Source organism: Arachis ipaensis, chromosome B09, assembly GCF_000816755.2.
Source record: "Arachis ipaensis cultivar K30076 chromosome B09, Araip1.1, whole genome shotgun sequence".
NCBI classification, from domain to species: domain Eukaryota; kingdom Viridiplantae; phylum Streptophyta; class Magnoliopsida; order Fabales; family Fabaceae; genus Arachis; species Arachis ipaensis.
In genome coordinates, this window is record NC_029793.2 from 11,350,804 (window position 1) to 11,361,547 (window position 10,744).

At 31.1% G+C, this 10,744-nt stretch overlaps 1 protein-coding gene across 1 annotated transcript; it reads left to right on the forward strand.

Annotated features, from left to right (window-relative positions):
* On the forward strand, positions 3,386 to 10,451 carry LOC107618210 (protein SCAI). The gene is made up of 10 exons (XM_016320206.2): positions 3,386 to 3,615; positions 5,178 to 5,565; positions 6,310 to 6,516; positions 6,666 to 6,887; positions 7,477 to 7,543; positions 7,642 to 7,704; positions 8,389 to 8,480; positions 8,931 to 9,113; positions 9,211 to 9,347; positions 9,880 to 10,451. The coding sequence occupies exons 1-10, from the start codon at positions 3,494 to 3,496 to the stop codon at positions 10,100 to 10,102; spliced, it is 1,704 nt and encodes a 567-aa protein (XP_016175692.1). The 5' UTR covers positions 3,386 to 3,493; the 3' UTR covers positions 10,103 to 10,451.

A 10,744-nucleotide genomic window follows, 5' to 3' on the forward strand; every position in this document is an offset into this window, starting at 1 on the left:
TTAAATATAATTTTTAAAATTTTAAAAACTTAAATGTCCTCAAATTAAAAGATTAATGACTTATTTATTTTTTTTAATAAATATTTAAAAATTTATGCTTGACACATATTAATTTTTTCAAAAATACCTATAAAATCTTTTACAATAACTCTTTAGACATATTATCTCCAAATTTGATTAGTATTTTACTGTTTTTTTTTTTTTTCAAAATCTAATGTATCCAATTTGTAAATCCCAAAAACTTATTTATCACTTTACTCTGAAGCCAAAAAATCTATTTCTATTAATATATAATAAGAGAATAGTAGTAGGTTCAGTGCTTGACAAGTGTATAGGTTGATTGATCAACAAGTGTCTTATTTAAATAATTGACAAGTGTCTTACTAATTCAAAATACAAACATAAAATATAATAAATAATAAATATAAACAAAAAGCAAGCAACACAGCAACTTCTTCACGCAACTCTCACCTGCAAAGCTGCAAAAGTAATAGAAGTAGATTTGTAAATCCAAATCAGATGCATGTTGAGCGCGTTTTTTCCTTTTTAGGATTAAAATGATGTAGATTAGATGAAATATTGTGTTTCTTTTTTGTTTCACCTTTTGTTTATGTATTTTTGGTATCTTAAACATGTATTGTGGAAGCATTTTTATGAGGTGACACTTTGTTTGATATCGATTTTTATTGGTTTAAAGTTGATCAATTAAGTTATTGTAGCATATTAGGGATTGGTAATTGATCTGTAAATTTAATAATATTTAATGTCTATGACCAATTGTTACTATCTTTTATTGCGATTATTGAACTTAATTTTAATACTTTTAAATAGTTATCTTGGATGTGTCTGCATGTTTTAGCTACCCATAAACCTTTTGAGCTTGATTTTCACATGTCTTGCAGTTTTTTTTATTGGTGGTAAATAAAAAGATTCTACTAGCTGTATTGTATTATCGGTTGTTATTTAATTTTATTGTTTTCATCTATATTGGCTGAATTGATTATGCTGCACAAGTGTATAACTCATAACTTTTAGACAATTAAATACCATTATATTCATCATTAATTTTTGTTCTTTTTTAGATCTATATTTCAATTTGTGCCTTTTCTTTGTGGTATATTGATCTTTTGTAACAAAAATGATTTTATTGAAATGGTAGTTTATTTAAAACTGCTGTGAACATTTTTTAGATCTTCTTAGGATTTATTTATTGTTGCTTTGTCTTTTTAATAGGCAAAAAATTGACATATTCACGTGGGTGGTTGAAATAATTTTGGATAGAAAAATTATAAAGGCAAGTTGTTGTTTTATTAAAATTGATATTCACGTGGGTGAAATTTTACTACCAGTTATTCTTTTATTTAGATTTGTTAATAATTTTTTTATAATTCCTATTCTTTACAAATTCTTTACAAAAAAGTAAATTGTTCAACTTGCAAAAAGTTTATTTTTTGTACACTCATGATAGAATGTTTAGACTTTATAAGATGCATTACTTATTTTGATTTATCACTACTCGATATTTGCAAGTTCTGTTATCTATTTTTTCTATCTATCACCATACCATTTTCATAAGGGTAGTTGTCATATTTCTTCAAAGTTCCAGATAGTCGTTCAATTTTAAATGGAAAGCATATTCATATCATAAGATAAATAATTATTTTTGTGATATTTTCAGTTACATTGGATCTGAGCAACCTCCGGTGAAGTATCTAGAGCTAAGCAACAATGGAGAATTTAAAAATATGAATGTTACCGAGTTTCCAAGTTATTGAAGTGGGTGTCATACATTGTTATTGTGCTTTCTTTTCTTTTTTAGTTTTTATTCAAAATATGAGAATTCAAAGCATTGTGGTATTAGAATGTGTAACATTTTTTAGGATTCTTCTTTTCTCAATATTTTTATGTTCAAATATCTTATGTGAAACTAAATAAACCCTTTTTAAATAAGAAAAAAAATCATATTTGTGCCATTTAAGTTGGCATTTCATTTTAATATCAAATGGTTGAATCAAATAAATATCAATTTAAATATGCGATTGAGAAAGACTATATATTGAAGTGAACTGATAAATTTATAAAACAGCAAACCAAAAAATTTGATTTGTTGCATTGTGTTTTGAGAAGGTATTAGTCTTTAAAAGATGATATCTCAATTTTATTATTTTCTGATACAGATGAATTGTTTTATATTATGAAATAGAGCAATTGAAAAGAAATGTCTATTTTACATAAGAATTTGTCTCTTTTATGTTATGTTATTTTATCATCTTTTTCATAAAATTGACACTCCTATATTAAGTTTCTCTTTGCCTATGACTTTAGACTCTAGCTGAGTAATTTTACTTCTTTATCATGTTCTAAAATAATTAACATAAATCACATTCATAGATCGTCAATCTAATTAATATAATAACTTAAAATTTTATTGAAGATCACTTAACATCAAATAAATAACGGTCCCGCTACGTTACCAACAGTATATTTGCTAACTTCTGCTAACTATTATTTATAACTGTATTTTATGGAAGTATCTTTATGGATGTGTCTAATAAAAATGTCTTTTTATGGTTGTGTTTTATAGAAGTGTCTTTATAGATATATTTTCTGGATGTGTCTTTATATATGTATTTAAAATATAATAATTAATTATTGTTGGCAATAAGTTGGCAAATAATATGTTGGTACCCTATACTTTTCCAATAAATAATGTGACTATGCTCCTATTTTATATAGATATTTTTTTAAGATGGTACAAATGGTAAGTGTTTCTCATGTGGTATTAATTAAAGGATAAAATTTTAAGATTCTATTTTTAAAAAATAAAAACTATTTTAGGTTGGTAAAATAAATAAATAATTATATCTCATTTAACTCACAAAATACTTACCATATAATAGTAATAAAAAATATTAACTATCAAATAGGTAAAAACTCAAAATATATTTTTTAAGTAAAAATCCTTTGTTGAATAATTAAACAAATAAATAAAATTTATTGTCTTAACTTATTATGGTAAATAACAAATCAAATATATTTTTTATTTTATTCAAAATTTAGGTGGTGGAGGATATATTACAATAAAAAACAAGATATATTTATGAATTTATTAGTAATAAATATTAAAAAAAATAATTTAAGTGATTAATTTTTGTTATTTTCAATATATATACATCTTTATAATAAATACTATTTTGACACCAGTATTTTCTTAACAATTATACATATATTTTCTTTGTTTTGTTAATTAAAAATAATTTAATTATGTGATTAATTAATTATAAATATATTGTTGTACAGGTTTAAAAAATATTTAGTATATAAGTAATATTTTTTATGTATTTGTATTTTAATTAATATAATTATTTTTCTTTCATCATTAAAATAGAAACCTCTTCTCCTGTTCTCAGCAATCAGCTCATTTTTTCTTGAGCATTGTTGGATGTCATTAAAACGACGTCGTTGGGTGAGCTTGTGAAGGTGGAAGAAGAAGATGTCGCAACAACAACAGCAGAACAGCAACATACCAGTGAGCGAGGTTTTCTGGACTCTCGCTGATAAAGCCGACAAGAAGTTCTCCAACATCAGAGACTTGCCTTATTACCAGCGCTCTAGGTTCCCTTCTTCCTCCCTTTTTCCTTTTTCAATTAATTTTTTGTTTTGTTGGTTCCCCCAAGAATTAGGGAATTCGTGAATTGAAATAAGTTTGTTGGTTGATTTTAAGTCTTTTGGTGCACAGTGAATGACAATTATCAATTGGATTAATTGTTGTGTCATAGTGAAGAATTCTTTGCTGATTCATTTGAGAATAGGGCTTTCAATTTTGTGTAATTTAGGACAATAAGTACTGTGTAGGTTGTTCTGTGGTTTATTTATATCATTTGGTTTAACAGAAAAATGTTCAGTAGAACTGAGTGTTGGGTGGCAAAGGTGCCAAAGGGTGAAACAAACATAAGGTTAGTGTGGTTGAAACGAGTATGCATGGATGAGTTGTCATAAGCAATTGAATAGAATAAGGAACGAGGACATGATAGAGAAAGTTAGAGTGGCGCCTATTGTTGAGAAGATGGTGGAATCTTGTCTTAGGTGGTTTGGAGCTGTGGGGAAAAGACGACGAAGCAAGGTTGATCAAATAGAAGATAGACAAGTGGTTTGAGGGGAAAAAGGAGACCTAAAAAGTCTCTGAATGAGGTGGTCAAGAGAGATTAAGTATAAATGACTTTATTGCAAACATGCAAACATAATAATTAATAAATGATAGGATACAATAACATCATTTGATCCATGTAGTTGATCTCAACCTAATGAGATAAGTCTTTGTTGTTTATTTTTTTTTGGCTTATACTAACAAATGATGATGGAAATTGGGTTACTTTTAATGTTCTGATGAGGAATTGTTTTGAGGAATGATGTGAGGATTAATCATTGAAGGTAAGGGACTTCTAAGTTCGGAAGTCTAAAATTGGATGGAGTAGTATGGTGTATGGAGTGGAATGGCTAAAGCTAACTAAACCATGTTAGGAAGTGACTCTAAAAGGGACTATCTAGTATTCTAGTTTGCAGTATGCAAAGCAATATTGAAAGGATACTTATGGGTTCACCTTTACTAGACAAACCCTTCTTATAGCCTCGTTTGAGATATGATACATACTTTTATAAGGTGTTGAAGGTGTACGAATAATTGTCAAAGATTCAGGTTAATGGTATAAAGTAAGGAGATTGACCCATCAGTGAACTAAGCCTTACATTTAGCATATTATAGGGTGTATTTTGTGCAGCACTGCTGCAAGGATTCTTTTATTTAGATTAGTTTTGGGAGTTGATACTGGTGTAGTTTATTAAGTTATTTAGTTTTTTGGCATATAAAGCAATAATTATTAATATTTTACTCTAGTTTAATGGTTAAAAATAAGAATGGCATTAATTTTGCTCAACAAGGAAGAATTATTTTTACTCATTAGAGAATAAAACTTAAATTTAGTGAAGTTTGAGACAATCTATTCTGGGTAGTTAATATTTTGCTGCTTTGATTATTACATTGCTAAATGACAATGGTGTAGATTAATAATTTTAGTAAGTTTTCCTGCAAAGAATTAAATATTGACAGGTCAGTTATTGGTATTGGTTGATCTATGAATTATGAAAGCGAGATTTCTGTGAATGTAACTTTGTTGTAGGCATGATACATACTTTTATAAGGTGTTCAAGGTGTACACACAATTGTGGAAGTTTCAACAGGAGAACCGGCAGAAGCTGGTAGAAGCAGGGCTAAAAAGATGGGAGATTGGTGACATTGCATCTCGCATTGGACAGCTATATTTTGGGCAGTATATGCGCACAAGTGAGGCGAATTATCTATCAGAGTCATACATATTCTATGAAGCCATATTGACGAGGGAGTATTTTAAGGAGGGGCTGTTTCAAGATGTGAATATTGCAAACAAACAATTGAGGTTTCTTGCACGGTTCCTGATGGTGTGTTTGGTCTTAAACCGAAGGGAAATGGTGCAGCAATTGGTTAATCAGCTTAAAGTATTAGTAGATGAATGCAAGAGGACATTCCAGGTTTATATATGCTAATTTTTGTCGCATTTTCTTGTAGCATTTTGAATTTCTGATTTGTTGAATAATGTTAAGCATCTCCAAAAAACAAAACTGTTGCTGTCTAGAATATAAATGATACATCTTTACATTTTTGACAATTGACAGTTCACTTAAAACATAATCTACATGCCATAATTGACTATGATAAAAAGGTACCGCATTTAAAAATTGTGTTTAGCCATTCATGTTTTGGTAATTGTGTGTGAAGGGGTTGATTGTTCATGAAAACTATCCGCAGTGTGCGTGCGCATGAGACAGAGTGAGAGGAAGAGAAGGGGAGAGTGAGTACACGAGTGTAAATTATGTTGTTCCAAGTTTCAAGGACCGGCACAGCTATTAAGAGATTAATTTGGACTTGCCCCTCAAGAAACACCGATTTGTTAAAAGTGGATAATGAACAGGTCAATTTGATCTTGTGCAGAAATTCAATTTAATTTTGAAGGATGGGACTATTAAGGATTAAAACTGTAATGTCTTGATCAAACATGCATTGATATGAATCAACTATTCTTGAAGCATAAGTAATTCATTGAAGGCTTACATATCTAATATTGATGAATTTCTGATGTATTCTGCATTTTGAGTATAATGAAGCTGATAGACAACAAAGTAGGGTTTTGTATCGAGGCATGACATGGTGCTGTCCAGAATATGTTATGATAGAATATCATTTTTGGAAATGACCTTCATATACTTTGACTACAGGAAAGTGACTTTAAAGAATGGAAGCTGGTGCTTCAAGAAATAGTCAAATTTTTAAAAGCTGACACAGCTTTTATCAATATCAGACCCTTGAGATACAGTCTAGTTTTGGACCCTCATCCAGATACTTTACCACATGTTGCTGCAGCTATCACAAAACGAAGTTTAAAATTAAGAGATGCTGTCTTAAGTAGTTTCCATCCAAATGAGGTAAGTACCAGGATTACTTTTGCTTCTTACCTCATATAGTCATATTCCAGGGTAAAATTCATATAACCAATTTAGGTATTACTGCTAAAAGGATGTTTGCTATAATGGAATAATATTTCATTATTGATATAAATGTTATTTCCGAACAGGTTAAGTTTTCAGATATTACTCTCGACACTTTTCGGATGCTTCAATGCCTGGAGTGGGAACCTAGTGGCTCATTTTACCAGTCTACTGGTTCAAAACTTGGTCAGAATGGAGCCACTGGGGCTAGTCGTATTAGTTACTCCCAAGAAATTGCTGATCCTACCTTACCTGCAAATCCACGGAAAGCTGTGTTATACCGTCCATCATTAACCCATTTTGTAGCTGTAAGTATGAAACAATATATTTTACTTTTTCTTTCCTTTAAATAGTTTTCCAAGAGCCCATTATCCACTAATCTTTGGATCAAATTGGGTTTGATTTCATGCTAAAGTTTATGGGATTTAATTGATTTTATGGTGATTCCTAAGCAAAGCATATGTGAAATTCATGAAGCCATCTCATGTCTACTATTTCACTGTGTTACCTAATGATAACTTTCTACAGAGTAAGCCTCAATGATAAGATTGATGTCTTGTGGCCTACAGGTTATAGGTTCAAATCCTAGGAATAGCCTCTCCCCTTGTTGGGTTAACACTGCCTAAATCTATTCTCCCCAGAACACCACTGGATGTTTGTCTTTTGCAATGGGCAGTGGGACGCTGTTTTTTACTTAACAATGACCACTCAAATGAAAGAGAGAGAGAGAGAGAGAGAAGAGGATATTTTAAAAGCTTCAAATTGGAGCGTCCATTCTATGTAAAATGTATTTTTGACTTCACTCCTCTACAACTTGAAGGAAAAATGGTTCTTAATTATCAGTTCAAAATTATAGCGAGTATTTATTTCATTATCGTTTTTCCTTTCAATGGTTAGGTTCTTGCCACAATTTGTGAGGAGCTTCCTTCTGATGGTATTCTCCTTGTATACTTGTCGGCTTCAGGTTAGTTATCCTCTATAAACTAGTAATATAGCCATGTAAACTCTATTAGTTGAATTGATTGAGAGGAATGTGAACTCTATTTTCTACATCAAATGCAGGATCTTGCACTGCTGCAAAGAATGAATCTGGTTGTATACCCCTTGGTCCTCGCGGAGATGGAGGTACACTTTTTCTTTCAATCTTGTATTGCTTGCTGCATATTATTTTCTGCACTTTCCAGAGCTCCTTTAATGGGTTCATAGCCCTTTCAAGTGACAGTGCTCATTGTCCATCCTCTCACCTGATAATCCTTTTTCTTATTGGGTGGAGTTGTCAGCTACATCAGATGCTATTGTGTGAAGAAAAGCCCTTATATTTAATTCTTACACTGGACCAAAATCCATTAAATGAACTTATTTTAATGGATATTTTAGTAGAGTAATATTTAACTGTCTGGAAAACAGCACAAAAATATAATAATAATGGAGAACACTAGAATGTGATGCTGCTGCTAATAAAGAAAGAGAATAATGAATAGTAACATGACCTTTAAGGTTGTTCATGGGTAGTGGATCATCATGAACCTTTACAATTTGAACTGTGAAGTGTATTATCTCTAACTTGTCTACAATTAGTACCTTCTGTAAATTGTTTTAAGTCATTCTCACTGTCAAATTTTCTGAAATAGGTCCAAGCAAGATGAAGATTTAACATTTATTATGGTCATAGGTATATATTGAAAAGCTCTTGTAATATGTTAATGATTCTCTCTCGCCCATCAATTTGTATAACGATGATAGAATGCTTACATTAGACATAGTTCTGTTGGAACTCCAGATTACTTCAACTTGATCATCCCTTTCCAGGACCAAACTGTGTATACCCATCTGACTTTCTACCATTTACAAGAAGACCACTTCTTCTGGTCATCGATAATGATAACAGCAAAGCATTTAAGGCAAGCCCACCTTTTTTTTTAATATCACAATTTTATTTTATTTTTAAATAATAATGTTGTTTCTTCGATTTATTGCCATTGTCTATAGTAGTTTATAAATGCTTGCTTTTCCGATTGAGCTAATAATTTGGAGGGAAGTAATGTTGCTGCAATAGCGTACTTGTTAATGGAAATATTGAGCGTAAATGTTAACTATTGTATCCATTTTTCTCGGAAATTTAAGTATGCTGGGCAGCCAAGATTGAATTAGAATGATTCGACCTCCCAAAGGGTTGTATGTACATAAAATCTATCTATTTTGAACTAGATTTTATTTCAACATTTTGCATAATGGAAAATACTGTTGGAATTCTTGACGTAATCACAACTAGTATTTTCCGTCTTTAAATTCTTTGGCCTTACTGATTACTTTAGAGCATTTAAAAAAAGTAGGCAATTGATAATGTGCAGGTTATATCCGGAGCCGAAAAGGGAGAATCGATTGCTATGCTCCTTTCTCCAAGCTGTTCACCTTCAATTGCATCTGATTCTTCCTCTCATATTTCAAATGGTAGTATATTCACCATGTTTCTTACCGCTCCCCTGCAAGCTTTCTGTCTGCTGCTAGGATTTTCAGGCACTGATATTGATTTGGTCCGTTCTAAGCAACTGTTTTCCTTAAACATCTTTTATTTTCTGGGATCCAGAAATTTCTATCCTTGGTCCCTCATCAACTTAAATTTAATTTCAGGACAAATATAACAATGCTGAAATGCTGCTCTCATCTTCATTAAACAACTGGGGAGCTGTGTTGGCGACCACGGACACACTCAATCCTGTATGGGGACAGGTTTTAGGTGATCCCTTTATAAGGAGAATTCTTTTAAGGTAAAACTTCTCTCTTCATTAATGTTCCTATCCCCAACTTGAGTAAGGTTCTTCTGAAATGCTTCATGTCATGGGGGTTCGGCTATATTTTTATGTTGGTTGTCGAAGACCTAACACAACCCTCCTCCTTTATTCGGGCTTGGGACCGGCTATGTACTGCAAGTGTAACATAGGCGGAGTTGTTCTTCTGAAATGCTTGAGAAGTAAAAATCCTCAGGCTGAATTTATAAATACATAAGACAATAACATTCCCTAATTATAGGAAACAAAAAAAAGGAGGACAAAAAAGTATCAGGGTCAAAACAAATCATATGCTAAATATAATTAGAATAAACCGAGGATGTTAGCCTTTAAACAGGAGATAATTCAAATATACAGTTACGTTCAATATATCTGAAACATATTCCTTTGTGAAATACTAAGAATGTTACCCAGATATTATGGAACATACTTTCTTTTGCTTCTCTTGACAAGCTCATGTTTGCTTTGATTGACTAATCAAGCCAACCTTTTCATCTCCGATTTGGTACAGATTCATGTTTTGTGAAGCAGTATTGACCTTGTACACTCCAGCTCAAGACAAAAGTGAGTTCCTTCCGACATGTGTCCCTTCTCTTCCAACGCCTGTCCTGCCACCAAATTATTCCTATCAGAATGTAATTCTGCAACTCGCCGGAATTTTCGGTGCAACTAAGTATTTCGTCTTCTCAGAGGATGATCTTGCTGACAAAACACAAACAAACCTGGAGTTGTAGACTCTTGTGAAGATAAGCGAAAGCTTTACTTCAACAGCTTAGTGTATACTGTTTCTTTGTATAGTAGAAATCAAAAAGTGAATCTCTATTCTTGTTTGGCCGTGCGATTTCCTAGAACTTGAGTACAATATTGGTGTTGAAACAGTTTTTGAGCATGAAACAAATTATGTTGTGCTTTTGAGTTTTTACAAGCAAACACTTTATTTGTGTTGCAATTCGTTGTCGTTAAATGGCCAGCACGTGAACAAGAAAGTCAAGAAGTTTGATAGGGCTATCCCTAGGAACTATCATTTCTTGTAGCATAGTATTTATGATAATAAACACGTTGGGAGGTTCGAATCACACTTTATGACGAAGAATGATAAGGATTATTATAATTTATTATTTTTTGCTATTAATTAGTTATCAATATTTAAAAGTATAGGATAAAGAATGTTGTTGGATTATAAGATTAAAGAAATTAGATTAAAGGAATTAAGTTGATGGTTAAGGAAACGTTATAAACAATAAATTCTGTTGATGACTTAATATTTCTTTTTATGTGTGTAATAATTTATTGGTTAAAGATAAATCTAATTAAATTGAAAAATATTTTGAAAACAAAGAAATATAATAAAAATATAAATAATATAATTAAAATTT